Consider the following 17,647-nt stretch of genomic DNA (forward strand, 5'->3'; position numbering starts at 1 on the left):
CTCTCTGTAGCTTATGTAGCAAAAATTACTAAAGAGTAATGACTGCTGTTGCAGAGCCAAGCTGTCAGGAAACAGGTTCAATTTCGACGCTGGTTTTGCTTCGTGCCATTGTCTTACTTTACCCATGGCCAATCCATTATTCTTCTTGGTAACCTATCCGTCTTCATTAACTCACATGGGACTGGCAGTGAAGTTGTTTTTCCCCTTAAAACAGTGACCACCCCATAACTCCTCACAAGATTCAACAATCGAGAACATACAGTAGATGAAATGATTAGATCTAATGTTATTTCAATGACGTAAACTACAATACATGCTTAACAAATCAATATAGTATAGCGTTGCATTACCAAACAAATTTAATTTCAATGAACTCTCTTCTGATTTTATATTTATTACAACACCGAGTACGTGTCCTCTCCATAATTTAGCCTTCCTATTAGAACACCAGTATAATTTATTAGCAGCAGTTATTGAGTCCTGTGATGCGTAAGCAGTAAGCAAGTTTGAACCTATAATTTGATCATCAATATCGGACAACTGTTCAATTGTAGGAAGAGCATCTCGAAATACACACATACATGCTTCGCCTTTGTCACGTAAGTTGTAAACACACAAGTTTACATCATTTCCCACGCTAGTGAGTTGGATTCGAAATTATATCAGCGGCATCTGAGGTTGTTATCAGTACGTAGTACTTAGTGTGAGTGAAATTTATATTTTGGTCTGCTTTATGTTTAAGCCTATTTTTCTGTAAAAAAAAACAGAATCTGAATTCAAGTAAATAAATAATCCTACAAGTTACTTCTTTGTATAGCATGTATTCCTTCATTGTGAATTTCTTCCTAACATTGTTCCCACATGATTTTCTTTATTTCAAATGCTTATATTCCTTTTCACCCATGACCAAACACTCTGTTAGTCGCCGCGTCCTTGAAAGTTCAACAAGCGTATCATACTAGCTACAGCCACATTGCATTAGTTTCATAAACAAAGGTCGGTCAGGGAACTATTCTCTCTTACAACACACACGCTCTCCAAAGTTCGTTTTGTTCCCTCTCTGTTACCTCTATTTCAGAAATGAAGTTCACGTATGACAAAACAGTCTATCATATTTTAGCCTGTCACATGGCGACACTGGTTGATTGAGAGTTTCCCCGGCGATTGATTAGTCGGACATTGACTTCCACTACTCCCGGATATTAACCAGACGGACTTTAGAGCTCTACATAAATCACAATTCAATAGCATAGTACCACGAGAACCGAAATCACATATCTAAATCCACAGTATTCTACTTTTATTAAATCAAGTGCACTGCATACAATTAAGCTTGATTGAGTCACTATGTGTAACTTTGACGGGGCTGAAGAAGTGGACCTGTTCTGATTCTACGTCCGTAAATAACTTGTCCTCGGATTTAACTGCAACTGGGTTTACAAACTCGTTTAGACAGATCAAGAACGTTACTAATTTAAAATAACTCACGTCAATTTCCACGGCAAGAGGAACAATAGAAGCGTTTTCAGTTGTGAGCTTCAGTTCCACGTACTTAATGTGAGTGAAATTTATATTTTGGCCTGCTTTTTCAACTTTCCTGTAAACAACAGAGTCCGAATTCAAATAAATAAATAAATAAATAAATAAATAAATAAATAAATAAATAAATAAATAAATAAATAAATAAATAAATAAATAAATAAATAAATAAATAAATAAATAAATAAATAAATAAATAAATAAATAAATAAATAAATAAATAAATAAATAAATAAATAAATAAATAAATAAATAAATAAATAAATAAATAAATAAATAAATAAATACTGTTAATGGTTTTACGCCCCACTAAATTATCTTACGGAGACGCCAAGGTGTAGAAGTGTTGTCCAATAGGAGTTCCGACACGAGGCTGACGTATTTAAACACCTTCAAATACCACTAGATTGAATCGGAATCAAACTCGCCAGCCTGGCGCTCTACCGTTTGCCACTTAGCCCGGTCGGAAGATCAGACTTAGTAAGGACAGTAAGGGAGAAATATGTATTTCAGATTGTTTTCGGAAGCAGCTATAGCCAGTACACCGAGCAGCTAAGAATTCTGACATAATTATGTAATTCTGACTCTTTAAAGATGCTCACTTTGTACAAGAGGCTGACCTCTATGGCTTAGTAGATTAGACGTTGTTCATTTCCCACGCGAGTTGAATTCTAAATGATATCTGAGGTTGTTAAAATGCGAGAACTGGCATACGAAATAACTCTTGCGGGACAAAATTCCGACATTCTGTTTCCATATAAATCGTAAAATGTATTTATCTATTTATTTATTGGTGTATTTATTTATTTCTATGTTCTCTAGATTTGAACGTAGATTTAAGATTACTAAGGTTTTCGGATTGGAGCATAATTTTCATTAACAAATTATGTATCCGGTGTAAAAGTAACTCATTTATTTGCGTGATACGAGGTACTGTTACATTTTCTACATTATATCTTGTTCGACGAGCTGGAGAATTGAAGAACTTGTCTTGCAGCATACATTTAGTGCAACGAACTATTTATACGAAGTAGCAATTTCACCCATTATCAACCAGCTAAGCTTAAAAACCTATTTATCCAAGACGTACCCGAAGGTAGAATTTATCATCATTACATAACTAAGGTTTATTTCTTCTATACTTCCCAGATTTCTCGATTTCTGGTCAAAGTTCTTTTTTTTTCCTTTTTTTTTGTTGCTATTTGCTTTACGTCGCACCGACACAGATAGGTCTTATGGCGACGATGGGACAGGAAAGGTCTAGGAATGGGAAGGAAGCGTCCTTGGCCTTAAGGTACAGTCCCAGCATTTGCCTGGTGTGAAAATGGAAAACCACGGAAAACTATCTTCAGGGCTGCCGACAGTGGGATTCGAACCCACTATCTCCCGAATACTGGATACTGTCCGCACTTGAGCGACTGCAGGTATCGAGCTCGGTCTGGTCAAAGTAGGCTATACGTAACAAATTTACAGTTTGCTAAACTGTGAGTGTTCATGGTGGTTGTTAATATCGTTGTTGAGGTTGCATCTCAGTAGCAGTGAGTCCTGAAGATGGAGATCGATTCTTTCAGGGCCACCACTGCGGTCTTCTTTAAGACTTCAGACCATAGAGAAAAAGTTCGCCAGAAGTCCGCAAGGGATGGTTCCACGTGCTCCCACGATTAGGCTGAGAACGGGCATTTCTTCCAAGTTGTTCTTCCAACTTAGAAGTAATACCAAGTTGTTGTTTTTTATGCAATTTTAACTGATGGAATAATAGTAATACTAATAAGAATAAGAATAAGAATAAGAATAAGACGAATGGCGTATGGTCTCCGAAGGGGCCTGGTTCAGGTCTTTAGAGTTGTTTTGAATTGTGAAGAGGTACGAACACGCCGACTCCGAGCCCGAGAAATCAACCAGACGCGGCTAAAATCCCTAACCCAAGCGAGAACCGAATCCAGAAGCCTCTGAACCGAAGACTACAACGCTGACCATTTAGCGAAGGACCTGGACCGACCAAATCTACAGTTTGTTCTCAGAAACTAGGAGTGTGACTCCCAGGTTTTCAAAGGCGCAGTTAGTTATCTCAAATATGCAGAGCTTTCTCGGTACAATCAACAGGTGTACGGAGGGCAATTGAAATTCAATAGCAGCAATTTGAAAGTTTTCTTCGTGCGGTAGAGCACTTAACGACCCGTCTATTTGAGCACAGAGAGAAATGTATCTACTTTAATGAGGTGGGTCGACATTTGATTGACTGCAAAAAGCCTATTACGTCAGTTAATGTGGCATTCACTGTAAACAGTAATGCTTTGGTTAAATTCTCACAACATACACAGTCTAGTGCGTAATTAAACAACAATATTTGCATTACCTTAATGTATAGATGTTCTACAGGACTCGATGTGATACAGAATGAACATGGAGCACAGCGAGGAATGTGATATCAGTAATAATTCCAGAAGTATGAACTCGTCGAAACGCAAAGGACTGAAAACGTTTCTGCCAAAATGCCGAAAACCTATCTCTGTTAGTGTAATATTAAAATGTCAATTTTAATACTTCCGGCGTGACGACAGGCAACGTTTCTGGTGTTAAGCGTATGGCCAAATTCAGCCTAGAAGCTCAGTTAAACCCATACAAATGAACGGGGTTGGGGTGGCAGTTGTGGTGGTGGAGATGTTTTAAGGGGAAGAACAACTAGGCGACAGTCATCCGCTTAGAACTGAAAGAGCTGGAAGGAATGAAGGGAAGGGCAGGAACGACGTGGAAACAATACTCCCTAGAGCTTGCAAACCTAACGCTTTGGGGTCGGAAGAAGGAACATGCTTTGATTAAAGAAGATCGGATAGGAAAGATAGACGTGAAGAGGCTGTAACAACATGTGAAGGAAATGTCACATTCATCACTTTATGAACATGCGTCACTGCCATAGGACCTACAGATTTACATCTGGTCCTCAGGGACGTGACTCCCCATTTCAAAAATTCCACACGCATTGGCCAGTTTTCGAACCGCGGTCACCTTGCTGAATAGCCAGTGGACAAAGTATTCGGCCAGTACGTCGTCGTCCACCCGCCAACAACCCGCGCACTATCACACCACTCTGCAAGCTATTTTATGACCAACCCACAACGTTTCTACTATAACACGGCAAGTTGGAGATCAAGAGTTATAAGCGCTAGTTCTGCCAGCTGGTGCGATACAGAAAGCAGGGCGAGTATGAGAGAGTAGACAGTAAACGCGCTCTTGCTATCTCTCTCCCTTCACTATAAACAACCTTGCTTTTATCACTCACCATTACGTCACACACGGTAATAGTACACTTCCGATAGGATAAAATACCATATTCCTACAAAAACCTCAGCGATAATCGCACACTCAATACAGACGAAAAAACAGCGTACGAAAGCCGGCAGCGTTTATTAGAACTATGTATGTATGTATGTATGTATGTATGTATGTATGTATGTATGTATGTATGTATGTATGTATGTATGTATGTATGTTACCGAGCTCGATAGCTGCAGTCGCTTAAGTGCGGTCAGTATCCAGTATTCGGGAGATAGTGGATTCGAATCCCACTGTCGGCAGCCCTGAAGATGGTTTTCCGTGTTTCCCATTATCACACCAGCCAAATGCTGGGTCTGTACCTTAATTAAGGTCACGGCCGCTTCCTTCCTATTCCTAGGCCTTTCCTATCCCATCGTCGCCGTAAGACCTATCTGTGTCGGTGCGACGTAAGAGAAATAGCAAAAAAATGTATGTATGTTCAGTCCGTCAGCGCTAACGCTGGTGGGATCCTCAACAGCTCTGCCATCAGCTGTCATAGATGGCCTCGGCATCACTGCAGAGGCGTACTAGGGAAATGAGGAGTGAGGTAGTTTCCCGTTGCTTTCCTCGCCGAGCCAGAGTTGCTATATCATATCAGTCTACCAAGCCCACCGAAATGCATACACCAACCGACCCTATGAGCAACATTTTCAAACCATTCATAGCAGGGACTGGCTGCATAAGGATTGGCATTACTAGCATCGCTCATACCTCAGTCACTTTCATATTGTCAAAGCCAAGGATAAGACAGAGACAGATCTATGAAAGTAACAAAATTGCTCTAGCCTATACCAGAAGACATAGTGCACTGCAAACACTAGGTCCTGCCAGCAAAGGCATAATCAGAACTATACCGTAAAAACAAAAAAAAAAAAAAATCAGGGATGCTCTTCATGTTATCTAAAGAACGAATGTTTCTTTTCGGGAAAATTAGGTTATTTTGTTCAATCCGGGCGTGCGATTCAAATTGACGAGTTTGCCGCACTTGCTAAGCCAGAGCACAAGTCGCTGCCATGTTTCAGGGAAGAGAAGGGGAGGGAGGGGAAGTGTGGAGTATGATGGAGACAGAGAGAATGCTCCGCGCGTATGCACAAGATTCGTCGTTCGACTCGTTCAGGATTGTCCTCGTCTACTTACAGGCAATATGCACAGTTCGTTTATTAAACAGCCGTAACTCCACACACAGTGCAAGAACACACTATAATTACGACACACTTGTCAGTCAAGGAATGCACCACATCGTTTCTTCTCTCGTTTGCTGGTCGCAGTCACGTTGCTTGACGGTGCAACGCTGCCGCCTCATGATTGTGTATTCATTCAATCACAACATTTTAAATGGAATGCCATACTGAACGAAGGAAACAATACGCCCAATGGTTTGATCAGAGTAGATGTTCAACATGCCCCCCTCCTACTTCGATGCACAGTTCACAACGGTGTAGTAGTGACCTTTGGATTCTGTTCAGGACATGTGGTGTGTCGCGAACGACCTGGAAAGCTGACTCTATTAGTACAAGTTCAACTTCTCTTTCCACGGGGTTCACATAGCAGTCAACTTGTGCAAAACAAACTGTACACTGCCTACTAGGGCTGAGAAGCGAATATGCGAAACGAACGAGAAACCTCTTTCTCCCACTTCCCACTTCTCCTCCTTTCCATTCCCTCCTCTGATGCGAAGCAACAGGCTGCGGATGGCTTTCTGGCATAGCAAATACGGCAAGTTCTTCAATTAGAATCGTGCGCTCGGAAGTAATAAATTATCCTCATATCCTCGAAAAGGACATTTTTCTCCGCCAATCCCATTGCATTATCGTTCTTAACATAACACGAAGAGAAACCCGGAATTCCTTTTGTCAGTAGAATTCTGATACACCCTGTATGGGTCTGGTTCCTGCCAGTACACACCTCGGTGTTGCCAAACCGTGCGCAGTGAGAGAAAACCACTACGCTAGAGCACTCCAATGCTGATTTGGTGAGCACTACCTGCGGTCACTATTCGGTAACATTGGACCATCTTCACTTCGATTGGCTCGTGACGGTACACTCCCCTGTACAGACTAGAAAGCTATTGGTCTTACATGATTAGGGGCAGAAGTGCAGGAGGGAGTTATTAGAAGTTCGCATCTCTTGCGCTGTTCCATTTGGAGTTGCCGAGCCCTACTACTGATATGAGTGCCGGGTGTTTGCACCAAAGCGAGGTACGTCATCGAACATACAGTACTTCACAATAAACTGAGCCCAAGTTCCCGGGCTCGATCGATGGTATCCGAAGGTGCTCCAATACGCCAGACACGTCTCAGTAAAACAAATTCTGCAGGGCAAAATTGCGGCACCTCGACGTCTCCAAAACCCACAAAAGTAGTTAGTGGTACGTACAAAGTATAACCAATAACATGGCTGTGGTGCAATCATCCCGGTATTTCTAAAGCGGCCCTTACACGATCAATAGTGTTGACAATACAGTATGATATTGGCAATAATACTGATCGTGTAAGGTGAAAAATAAAGAGTATTGATGGTAGATATTGAAGCGATATTGATGAAATTCAGATTTTCTGATCTCGGGGCGTCAATATTTAAAAGTCGCTGAGTCTGAGAGTAAAACCGACCCTGGAGGGTAAACAGAAGAAAAAGAACCACTCTTTCATTCACCGATTTCGCTGAACTCGACGAATAATTCCGATAGCGATAATTATGGCTACACAACATTTTTTCGATCATCCACTTTTTCAAAACATACAATGCCACAAAAGTTCACTTGAAAAGAGACAATTTCACTAGTCCGAATGGTGGGAACAAACTTTTATTGATACAATTATTGCCAATAATACTGACCGTGTAGCGTATGGCGATACTGACGGTGACAGAAGTAAACGACTCTATTGACAATACTGATATTGTCAATAATATTGATCATGTAAGGGCCGCTTAAGCGTACGCACATGTCGAAGATACTTCGCTGCTCGCGGTCTACACCGATAACGGATGCACTTATCAGAGGTGTTTACCCTTTCGGTTTTCTGAGCTGTGGATTTAATGTGACATGACAATTATTAAATATGTACATTGTACTGCTTGTGCTGTTTACAAAATGTCAGGTTTTACATGTAGGCATCTTTCTTTTTCTGCCCGTGTGGTTTTGTCCTGACCCTTATTACCCGATTATACCGCTATTGATATCCATCACCACACCTGGTCTGGTAGCATGCTGAGCATGGGGACAGGCAGATACTCCTGTAATATCATACTCCCAATTCTCCCTGCTATCGTTTTCTTCGTAGAACTAATATTATGTCGGAGGCGATGTAGATTAGAGTCGATCGCCACGCGGGGGGAGCGGCCTTCTGCCTCCCCACCACCACCCCGAAAAATATCCGCAAATTTGTTCAGTTTCGACTGCGGTGTGACGTCGAGGGCAGCCAGCTGCCTTGCGTGTGTTCACTATTTCCATCTTCTCCGCCTGGACTACGCTTCGAGACAAAATGGGTGAGCAAGGGCATTTATGCTTGGGACTTAGTGTTGGAACGTTTACTCCCACTACCCTTCGCGCTTTATAACCTTGCCTGGTTTTGAAGTCTAAGTTATCGAGCAGTAGTGGACCATCTGCGAGTGTGATTTTTTGTTTCGATCATGAACTATAATATTGGAGCCTGGCGATGACATGTGTTTGAGAACTTTGACAATCACTTTCGTCACCTATAAGTTACGTGTATGATAATTCCAGCACTTTGTGGTTATTCTTTCCATAATTGAGAGTTTGCTTTGCATGCCGCTTCAATCCCATCTCGCATTCTGCTTGAGTTCTCTTCCCTTTTCATTATTAGGGTTCTGTTCTTTAAGTTCTTTACGGCTTGTTGGCCCTTGCTACTTGGACTCTTGTAAGAACAATTATGTGTAAAGTTTATTGTTCTGTCATTTTCTCATTACTACTGTATGTCGCTGTTAAAATTAACGTTACGTCACTTGCAATTGATTTTAATGTGGTTGTCGTTTCAATTTGATTTTTACCTCGTTTGGTCCTACTATTTATTGCATTTATTTGTTAGTTCAAAAATACACGCTGTTATTCACCCTGTTAAATCATGATTTCTATGCATCTTTTGTGTGATTTATGAACCTAGAACGTTTACCTCTAAATCCCCAGTTGCTTCCCTAAACCATGATGTTTATTATTATTATTATTATTATTGATCTATTCGCAACGAATATATTTGGTACCATTATACAATATCAGAATATTGAATGCATCGCTTGTAGTTTAACATCAAGAACAACGAGAATGAGTATTGATTAAGACAGTTCGAATAGGAGAGATGAAAGAAGAAGAAATACTCATACCCCAGTGTGAGAGGGAAAGAGGAACTATTTCTCCAAGTCTCACAGTTCTGACATGACGGACATCCTTACGTAAACCTTGTCTATAAATGCGATGGATGTTCTGTCACTGCTCAGCGTGTGTGTACGTGGTAGCCCCGCAGGGATCCAACTTTCTCCACGGGTGCATGTTACATGACACAATTAGCTCCTTGCTACTTCACGGACTCCCCCATGCTGGTAATTCCTTCACGCCTGCAAGTAATGACTCCAAATAAAAATTACACTCAACAGCTTGACACGTCATAAAACTTAACTAGCCTACAAACTCGGGGAGTTGAAAACTAAACTTTGTGAAGGATTTACTGTGATTAAAGCGTTTGAAGAACTTTCTGAACTCTAAGAAAACATTGTTCCTTTACATTAGAGAACACTCGATCACCTGAATCACTGTGATGTACCTTATTGCTGGATGAATTGCGTAAACATTTGTTTTTTCCTCATAATGTTGTGCCCAACTAAGGAGCGCGATTTGGGCCGATGATCTAGATGTTAGGCCCCTTTAAACAACAAGCAAGGAGCGCGAATGAACTTATTTAGCAGATAAATTTGCTTTCTGTGTTTATTTCATTCTTCCGTCCATGCGGTGGCGGTTCTTATCTTGAGTTTTTCAGCAAAATGATGTTTGTTCAACGATCTGAAGCTAGGCCTTTCCCATGTAATTTCACCTGTTAGGCTCACTTCTTGAAGGTCTTTTTCAATTTCAACTATCCAATTATTGCATCACCTGTGTGAATAATAATAATAATAATAATAATAATAATAATAATAATAATAATAATAATAATAATAATAATATATAAATGTAATTAATATTTAAAAATTATTAAGCGTTTCGTTGGGAATTCAAACTTTCGTGATATTTTAGATGATAATGACGATGATTTTTGATTCTACGTCCAACTGACTTGTTTAAAGGTTTTCGCAGACACCGAAGTGCCGGAATTTTACTCTACACGACTTCTTTTCCCGACAGGGAACTGATGTATTTCAGCACCTTCAAACATCTCCGGACTAAGCCGGGATCGAACCCAGCAACTTCAGCTCAGTAAGCCAGCGTTTCTACCTCCGAGCTACTCAGCCTAACGTTTCTCAGACGAATATTCCCACCTAGGAACCATCAAGATTAGGAAAGGGCTAGGAGTGGGAAGGAAGTAACCGTGGCTTTAATAGAGGTACAGTCCCTGCATTAGCCTGGTGTGAAAACGGGGAAACCACGGAAAACCATTTTAGGAATACTGACAGTGGGATTCGAACCCACTATCTCCCGAATGCAAATTCACAGCTGCGCACCCCTAAAACGGCCAACACGCTCAGTAAGAAAATAAACAATCAGCTATTCGGAAAAGCGGAAAATAGAGGGAGTTTCCATGCAAATTTATGACTAAGCTCTGAAATATCTGCTCAAGTTCTTCGATTTCTATGAAGATAATTTTGCAGCAAAGTCACAAGTGTTCCGTTTGAAGGAACATATTGATTTTTCTTGTCTGGAAAGAGCAGTCACAAGTCTTCAGTTAACCAAGGGGATCGACATGGAAGAATTCTATGAAGATTTCTATATTCTTGGAGATATCTCTTTGGACATCCTGGAAAGTGGTGAAGATGCATCGCGGAAGTGGGTAAGAGTGTTTATAAAGAATAATTAACTTAGTGAAATGGTGTTTAGTGTTCCTGGTCCAAATGTGTTTGTTGATCGTACATTCTCCTTGATGGCAAACGAGTGAACCGATAGGCGAAACAGACACTAAGTTTCCCAAAGAAAGAGTGAACTGCAGATTTACACAAATACGAAAATATCATGTCAAGAATTAATTATACATGCCATAACAGAACCTGACGACTTTTCCCCAACCTTCTGCACCACTCCAGCTTGTGCCTGAAAACAAAGATGGTGATCACTTTGTTCTTACCTGCTTCACAGGATATGTTCACACTTCCAATACAATAGTTTTCAGTCAGATTGTTATTGCCACCGGCTCCCCTTACGTGCTGCCTCGGCGAGGCTGTCCGCATTGTCCGCCAGGCGTCAGACGGCGGGCCCGGCGAAACATGCGTGGCACTAGGTTCTGAACGCCCAGGTTAAAGGCACAAGTTCATTGGCTATGAAGGGCACCAACATACAAAGGGTACATCACCCTAAATCTATTCACTGAAAAAACCTCTTGGCATAAAAGTCAACAATGATGTACCGGTACGAGAAAGCAGTTTCCGAAAATAATGAGACAAAAACGGAAGATTATTCATGAAAAGTAGGAAGGAAACAACGATAAACCCAAAAATGGAGCAGTAGTACACTAAAATGCCAGCAAAGGACGGGATACAACTGGTTTGCTGTGCATTTAAGGAGAATTAGCAGGGATTAGTCCGGTGAAAGACCATTATGCTAGGTTCCCAATTCCATAATAGATAAGGACTACGACACAGCTCAGGACTTCACAACAATCATAAAGCTCTACTGGGATGATGAGATGACTTTTCTATAACTGTCAGAAGAAAAACGTGCAAACGCGGTAACTTACCTCTTTGGCCATCATGAGCGGTCGGGATTCGTCCCAGGAGCACGACGACAACATGCCGTACAGCAGCCACACCGCCAAGAAGCTGCCGGCCAGAAAGAGCGCCACCTTGCGCCCCCCTCGTCCCATCCCCTCTACCTCATGGTGGCCTGAAACAATACCAGAAGCGAATTATTTTTTCATCACAACATCTCAGACTACATCAATGCTTGGATATCACGATACAGAGATCATTATGGCATGCAGTAGGTTTTCCTGTAATTAGCAAGTTACAATGGTAGGTAACAGAAGCTCAGCATTATTAATCATCACAACTACACACAATTAATTATATTTAGAAACTGCATTAATTGAATGAAACTTCGAATTCGGAACTGAAAATAAATAATATCGTTCCCATGAATCTGAAGTACAATTTATGAAGGTTAAGGGTCTAAATTATCAATTACGAATTCTAGTTCTGCTATGTTAACTTACATATTTATTTATTTATTATTCGCTAATAGGCCAACTAAGGACCACAATAAGTTTCATTGTACATTCTGGGGTTTACTCAGTTTTCGATTGATTCAGTAGGTTTTCATTAGCTCGCTGTGTCGATCGAGCACGGCGTTCATCCGTCCACTTTGAACTAGTTGTCCAATTTACATCTCGTTAAATTAACGTATCCACAAAGACGCACATGAGATGATGTCAGTTGGTATAATTATTTATTTATTTATTTATTTATTTATTTATTTATTTATTTATTTATTTATATCTATTATAAACAAAACACTTCACTCCGGGAACATCAAAAAAGCCGCCATTTCGAAAAAACTAATCGCTGCACATGGAGATTACAACCTTGAAACACAGTTGAAACAGATGACTACCGACTTTAATATGGAGAGTGCAACTGCTGTATGTCAACCCAAGGTATATGTATATATTCTTGCTACACCATAACTCTGCTGAACAATAACTCCTTTACCAATCACTCCCTTCGGTCACCGTCAAGATCGTCTCCTTATATATGTCCTGGCCAGGCTTTCAGAAAGATACGTTACAAACAATCTACCTTCTTGAAAATTCTAGAGTGCTTAATACATAGATTATAATGTACAGAATATTCTCCATCGTTCTCGTCTACCTATTACCATTCGGGAAGTTCCAGCGTGTTTCACAATTAAGGATTACAAATTATATACACAGGTAAGAATGAATTATATACAGGTTCTTGCATTAATTGAACTGATATGAATGTTTCATGACATAACCTCACAAACAATGCGATCGTATCGTATGCACATATGATGTAATAATAATAATAATAATAATAATAATAATAATAATAATAATAATAATAATAATCATAATAAAAATAATAATAAATGGATGTAAACACTTCATAGTTATGCATTACAATAATAATAATAATAATAATAATAATAATAATAATAATAATAATAATAATAATAATAATAATAATAATAATAGTCGTAAAATAATAATTTGAACTCTATATTTGCATTAGTTAGCCATGGGTGAGATAATATTGTTTAAGTTATATCTGTTTATCGCACTTGCGTCAATATCCCAAAAGTCACGTCGTTTGTTCTGAAAAGATCTCGTCTGTGCGTGTCTTCTGGTCCTGTTAACTTACATTACTATTATTAGTATTATTGTCATCGTTACTGTCTGGCTCCATGGCTAAATGGTTAGCGTGCTGGCCTATCGGTCATAGGGGTCCCGGGTTCGATTCCCGGCAGGGTCTGGAATTTTAACCTTAACTGGTTAATTCTGCTGGCACGGGGGCTCGGTGTATGTGCGTCTTCATCATTATCATTTCATCTTCATCACGAAGTACAGATCGCCTACGGGCGTCAAATCAAAAGACCTACATCTGGCGAGCCGTACTTGTTCTCGGACAAGTTTTTGGGTTTCGACATTATCAGGACTCTCTCGCACTTAGGCAGGGAAGATGAGGTTTTCTAAGACAGGATGACGTGAGTTCGATTCTGTGTCAGTAAATATTCTGAAAAGCACTTTTCAATTCTGGAGAGGTATATGACCCTGTGATTCAATTATTGTAGAGCAGGAACCCGGGCAGTAAAGACAAAGAAAATACATAGCTCAAGGAAAGTTTTACATATTCTGGTTTAGTGTTTTATTTTGCTAAACGTACATTATATATTACGAAGGGTATATACTAAGGAAGACAATATGCAGTCAGCTCTGAAAAAAGCAACAGAAAAGCAACAAAAGCACGAAGTTGGTAAAGTGGGACTTCGAACACAAAATTACCGTTCGTTGTGTGGCAGATCAGTATACTTCGCGCCATGAGGCATGCCTGAGCAAGACGAGCCATACTCAGCACCAGATTCCAACTTTTTTCGGGAAAATTATTCCACTCTTGGATACCAACTTCAGTCAGATGCTGAATATTAGCAGGAGGATTAGGGCGGTGGGCAGCACTGCCCTCTTCAGTTCATGCCATGCATTTTCAACTCGGTTCATGTCCGCAGAATGTGCCGGCCACACCATTTGCTGTAAGTTTCTAAGAACCGATTAACTACTCTGACTCGATTGGCACGAGTATTATCATCCACTAGCATAAAGCCCTCGCCTACAGTGGCAGTAAATCCTGTAACTACAGGATGGAGGATGTTGTATCTGTATACCAGACAGGTCATGTTACTCTGGGTACGAATTAAAGGGGAACGTCGAACAAACATGATCCCACCCGGAAACTGACGAAACCCCCTTGCTGTTGATGGCGCTTCAGCATTAAGAGTTCGTTCCATCTTTCACCAGATCGTCTCCAGACTCTAATGCCCCTGGTGTATGGGTGCGAGCTTATGGTGACCTCATCAGAAAAGAGCGTACGCTTACACTGTTCCTGATACCATGGGCTACGAGCTGTTGTCCACTTCACAAGAGCTGTCCCATTTAAGTGGTGGCTAAAAATAAGGGTCAGAAAGAGAAACAACGAAAATCCTTGTCTGTTTGTCCTATAAAGAGTTCCTCATGGTTTTCAAAATATTTAATTGATACGATTTTTACTGAGTAATAGGTATAATATAGTATACACTCATTTCTTCTTCTTCTTCTTCTTCTTCTTCTTCTTCTTCTTCTTCTTCGAGTAATTCTGTCAAATGAGTGGTTTGTCCCTCCGATGAGTCTTCTCCAATTGGGTCAATCCTTTGCAGCCGACGCCAACACCACATCTCAAAGGTTTCTAGCCTCTTAATATCACTCTTGATTAACGTCCAGGTCTCAGCACTATACAGCGCAAGAGGCCAAACATTTCATTATTCTTTTACGTAAGATGAGGGACATTCTTTTCTGACATAGAAGGGACTCTTTATCTCTGAAGATTTGCTTTGCTATTTCTATTCGTGTTTCTATTTCAGTGTGACACTGACGGTTTTCTGTTATGATATAGCCATGGCATTTGGACTGTGCTACTTGTACAGGCTCACCACTGATCATCACGTGCAATGGACATGGGTTCCTACTAAACATCATGACTTTAGTTTTATTAATATCCATTTCCATACCAAATTCCTTAGCTGTTTCATTCAGTTTTAGCAACATTTTTGGATAAAGTTGTTGGACTACCCGCAACTATACCTTGATCATGGGCAAATTTGATGGTCTGCGTTAGTCTCCCTCCTATTTTCACCCCAAGCTTGTTTTTTTGTTATATACTCTGTGATGATTTTCTCAGCAAATACATTTAACAGGAATGGTGAGAAGAGACAGCCTTGTCTCACTCCTTTCAGTATCTGTACAGGGGCTGTTAGTTCGTTGTCAAACCTGATAACTGCATTTTGATCAAGCACTGTCCTTGAAGTGTGTGTACGAGTGGTTCGCCCGTTTTCGAGGAGGCCGGGAAAGTGTTTCTGACAACCCCCGTAGCGGAAGACCGACAACCGACGTCAGTGACGAAAACATTGAGAAGGTGAGGATATTAATCACGAACGATCGGCGATTAACTGCGCGCATGATAGCGGATGAACTGTAGATTAAACGTGAATCCGTGCGACAAATCGTTATTCAGAGGTTAGGGGAGAGGAAAACGTCTTCTCGGCTTGTGCCACATCACTTGACTGACGATCAGAAGCAGGCATGTTTAGAGGCTTCACAGGATTTTGTCGAAACGGCGGATGCGATACCAAATTTTTTGAACTGTATTGTCACTGAGGATGAAACCTGGTGTCACAGGTACGACCCTGAAACGAAACGGCGAAGCATGGAATGGCGTTCTCCGGGATCCGCTCGTCGGAAAAAGGTCAGAGCCGAGAAGTCACGCATCAAACTCGCCTTGAAATGAAAGAGATTTGACGATATTCCTGACATCCAACGAAACGTGACGAGGCTTCTGAACACCACTCTATAGGAAGCCTTCTTGCAAAGTTTCCAGGACATGTATCGCCGATCTCAGCTGTGCATAGTTATGGGGGGAGACTATTTCGAAGGACAGTAAGGTCACTGTCGTGCATTGTTCATCTATGTTGATAGTACAGGACTATTCACCGAACTTTATTATCACAGGTTGTATTTTACACTGCAGGTGCCATCGACACTTTTCATATAAGCTTTGTCTTTTCGGAAGCCTCCAAATTGGGGAAGCAGAAATAAATGCGTTTCAAGTTGTACGGCACTTAGAGTTAAATAGGTATTTGGGTAGTGAATATAAAACAAAAATAGAAAGAGTTCTATAGAATTGTTAAACTATTAAATATAGAGGATTACACCGGGAAGAACAGAACATTTTTGTATTTAAAAATACGTGACAAAAGGAAATTTAAAAAAGCACTAACTAAAAGCATCAAGGGTCAGATACACGTTTGTCCTAGAATATGTAGTATCTAGGACGAAAAGAAAGTTGAAAGGAAAAGGGATGATAACACGTAGAAGTACTAGCTTTACGTATAATAATATAGTAATTGTCAATATAACGGTAAGAAGGATAACTTAATGCCGGTATCGAGTAAATGAATTGAAATAAACGAATGCTCTCTCGGCAGCTTCAGGCGATCCGGTACTAGGTGATGGAAGTATTCTATTCTATTCTGGCGTGGTTTAAGGGGCGCTTGCGGCTAAGGCGTCTTTCATACCAGTCCGTGTCCAAGACCCAGAAGTGTGTGATCATACGAGGCATGTGGTAAATAAAATAAGCTGTAACAGCTCCAAAATCGGTAGAAAGAGAAAGTCGCAATTGCTAAAAGCACGGTCCTATGCGATATGGACAGATAATATACTGAAATACATTATTTAGTTTATTTAATTGTTTGAGGTAGGTAATTCATTAATGATGTACACGTGGTACGGAATGTTATGAAATTTATTGATTTACTTCTATAATTCACTGAGTAAAATCCACAGACAGCCTCCAAGCATATGAAGTAAAATGAAATGGCGTATGGCTTTCAGTGCCGGTAGTGTCCGCGGACATGTTCGGCTCGCCAGATGCAGGTCTTCCGATTTGTTGCTCGTAGGCGACCTGCGCGCCGTGATGAGGATGAAATGATGATGAAGACAACACATACACCCAGCCCCTATGCTAGAAAAATTAACCAATGATGGTTAAAATTTCCGTCCCTGCCGGAAATCGAACCCGGGACCCCTGTTACCAGAGGCCAGCACGCTAACCATTTAGCCATGGAGCCGGACAGCACATTAAATTATCTGCAGATACAGACCTTTGTGGTTTAACATGTTCAAATTGTAGACGGAAATCTATGTGGTGTATAATGTTAGGATCTAGCTTGAATACACGACATGAATCCAATCAACAAGTTTCTATTCCGCTATTTTCTGGGAAATTACTTTGATATCGATGTAGAAAGACTTCTTAAATCTCATGGCAGCTATAGAGGCGCTTTAAAAGTCGGTAAGGTCTCCCTTGTGGAAGT

At 40.5% G+C, this 17,647-nt stretch overlaps 1 protein-coding gene across 2 annotated transcripts in view; it reads right to left on the reverse strand.

The window, feature by feature from the left end:
* Positions 1-17,647, reverse strand: part of Tpst (tyrosylprotein sulfotransferase) — a 662,871-nt gene that overhangs the window by 116,652 nt on the left and 528,572 nt on the right. For both annotated transcript variants that reach the window (XM_067152638.2, XM_067152640.2), the window contains one exon: positions 11,748-11,893. In XM_067152638.2, coding sequence (XP_067008739.1) covers positions 11,748-11,873 — 126 coding nt within the window. In that variant the 5' untranslated portion in view covers positions 11,874-11,893. The remainder of the gene's footprint in view (positions 1-11,747; positions 11,894-17,647) is intronic.

Source organism: Anabrus simplex, chromosome 8, assembly GCF_040414725.1.
Source record: "Anabrus simplex isolate iqAnaSimp1 chromosome 8, ASM4041472v1, whole genome shotgun sequence".
In the NCBI taxonomy this organism is placed as follows: domain Eukaryota; kingdom Metazoa; phylum Arthropoda; class Insecta; order Orthoptera; family Tettigoniidae; genus Anabrus; species Anabrus simplex.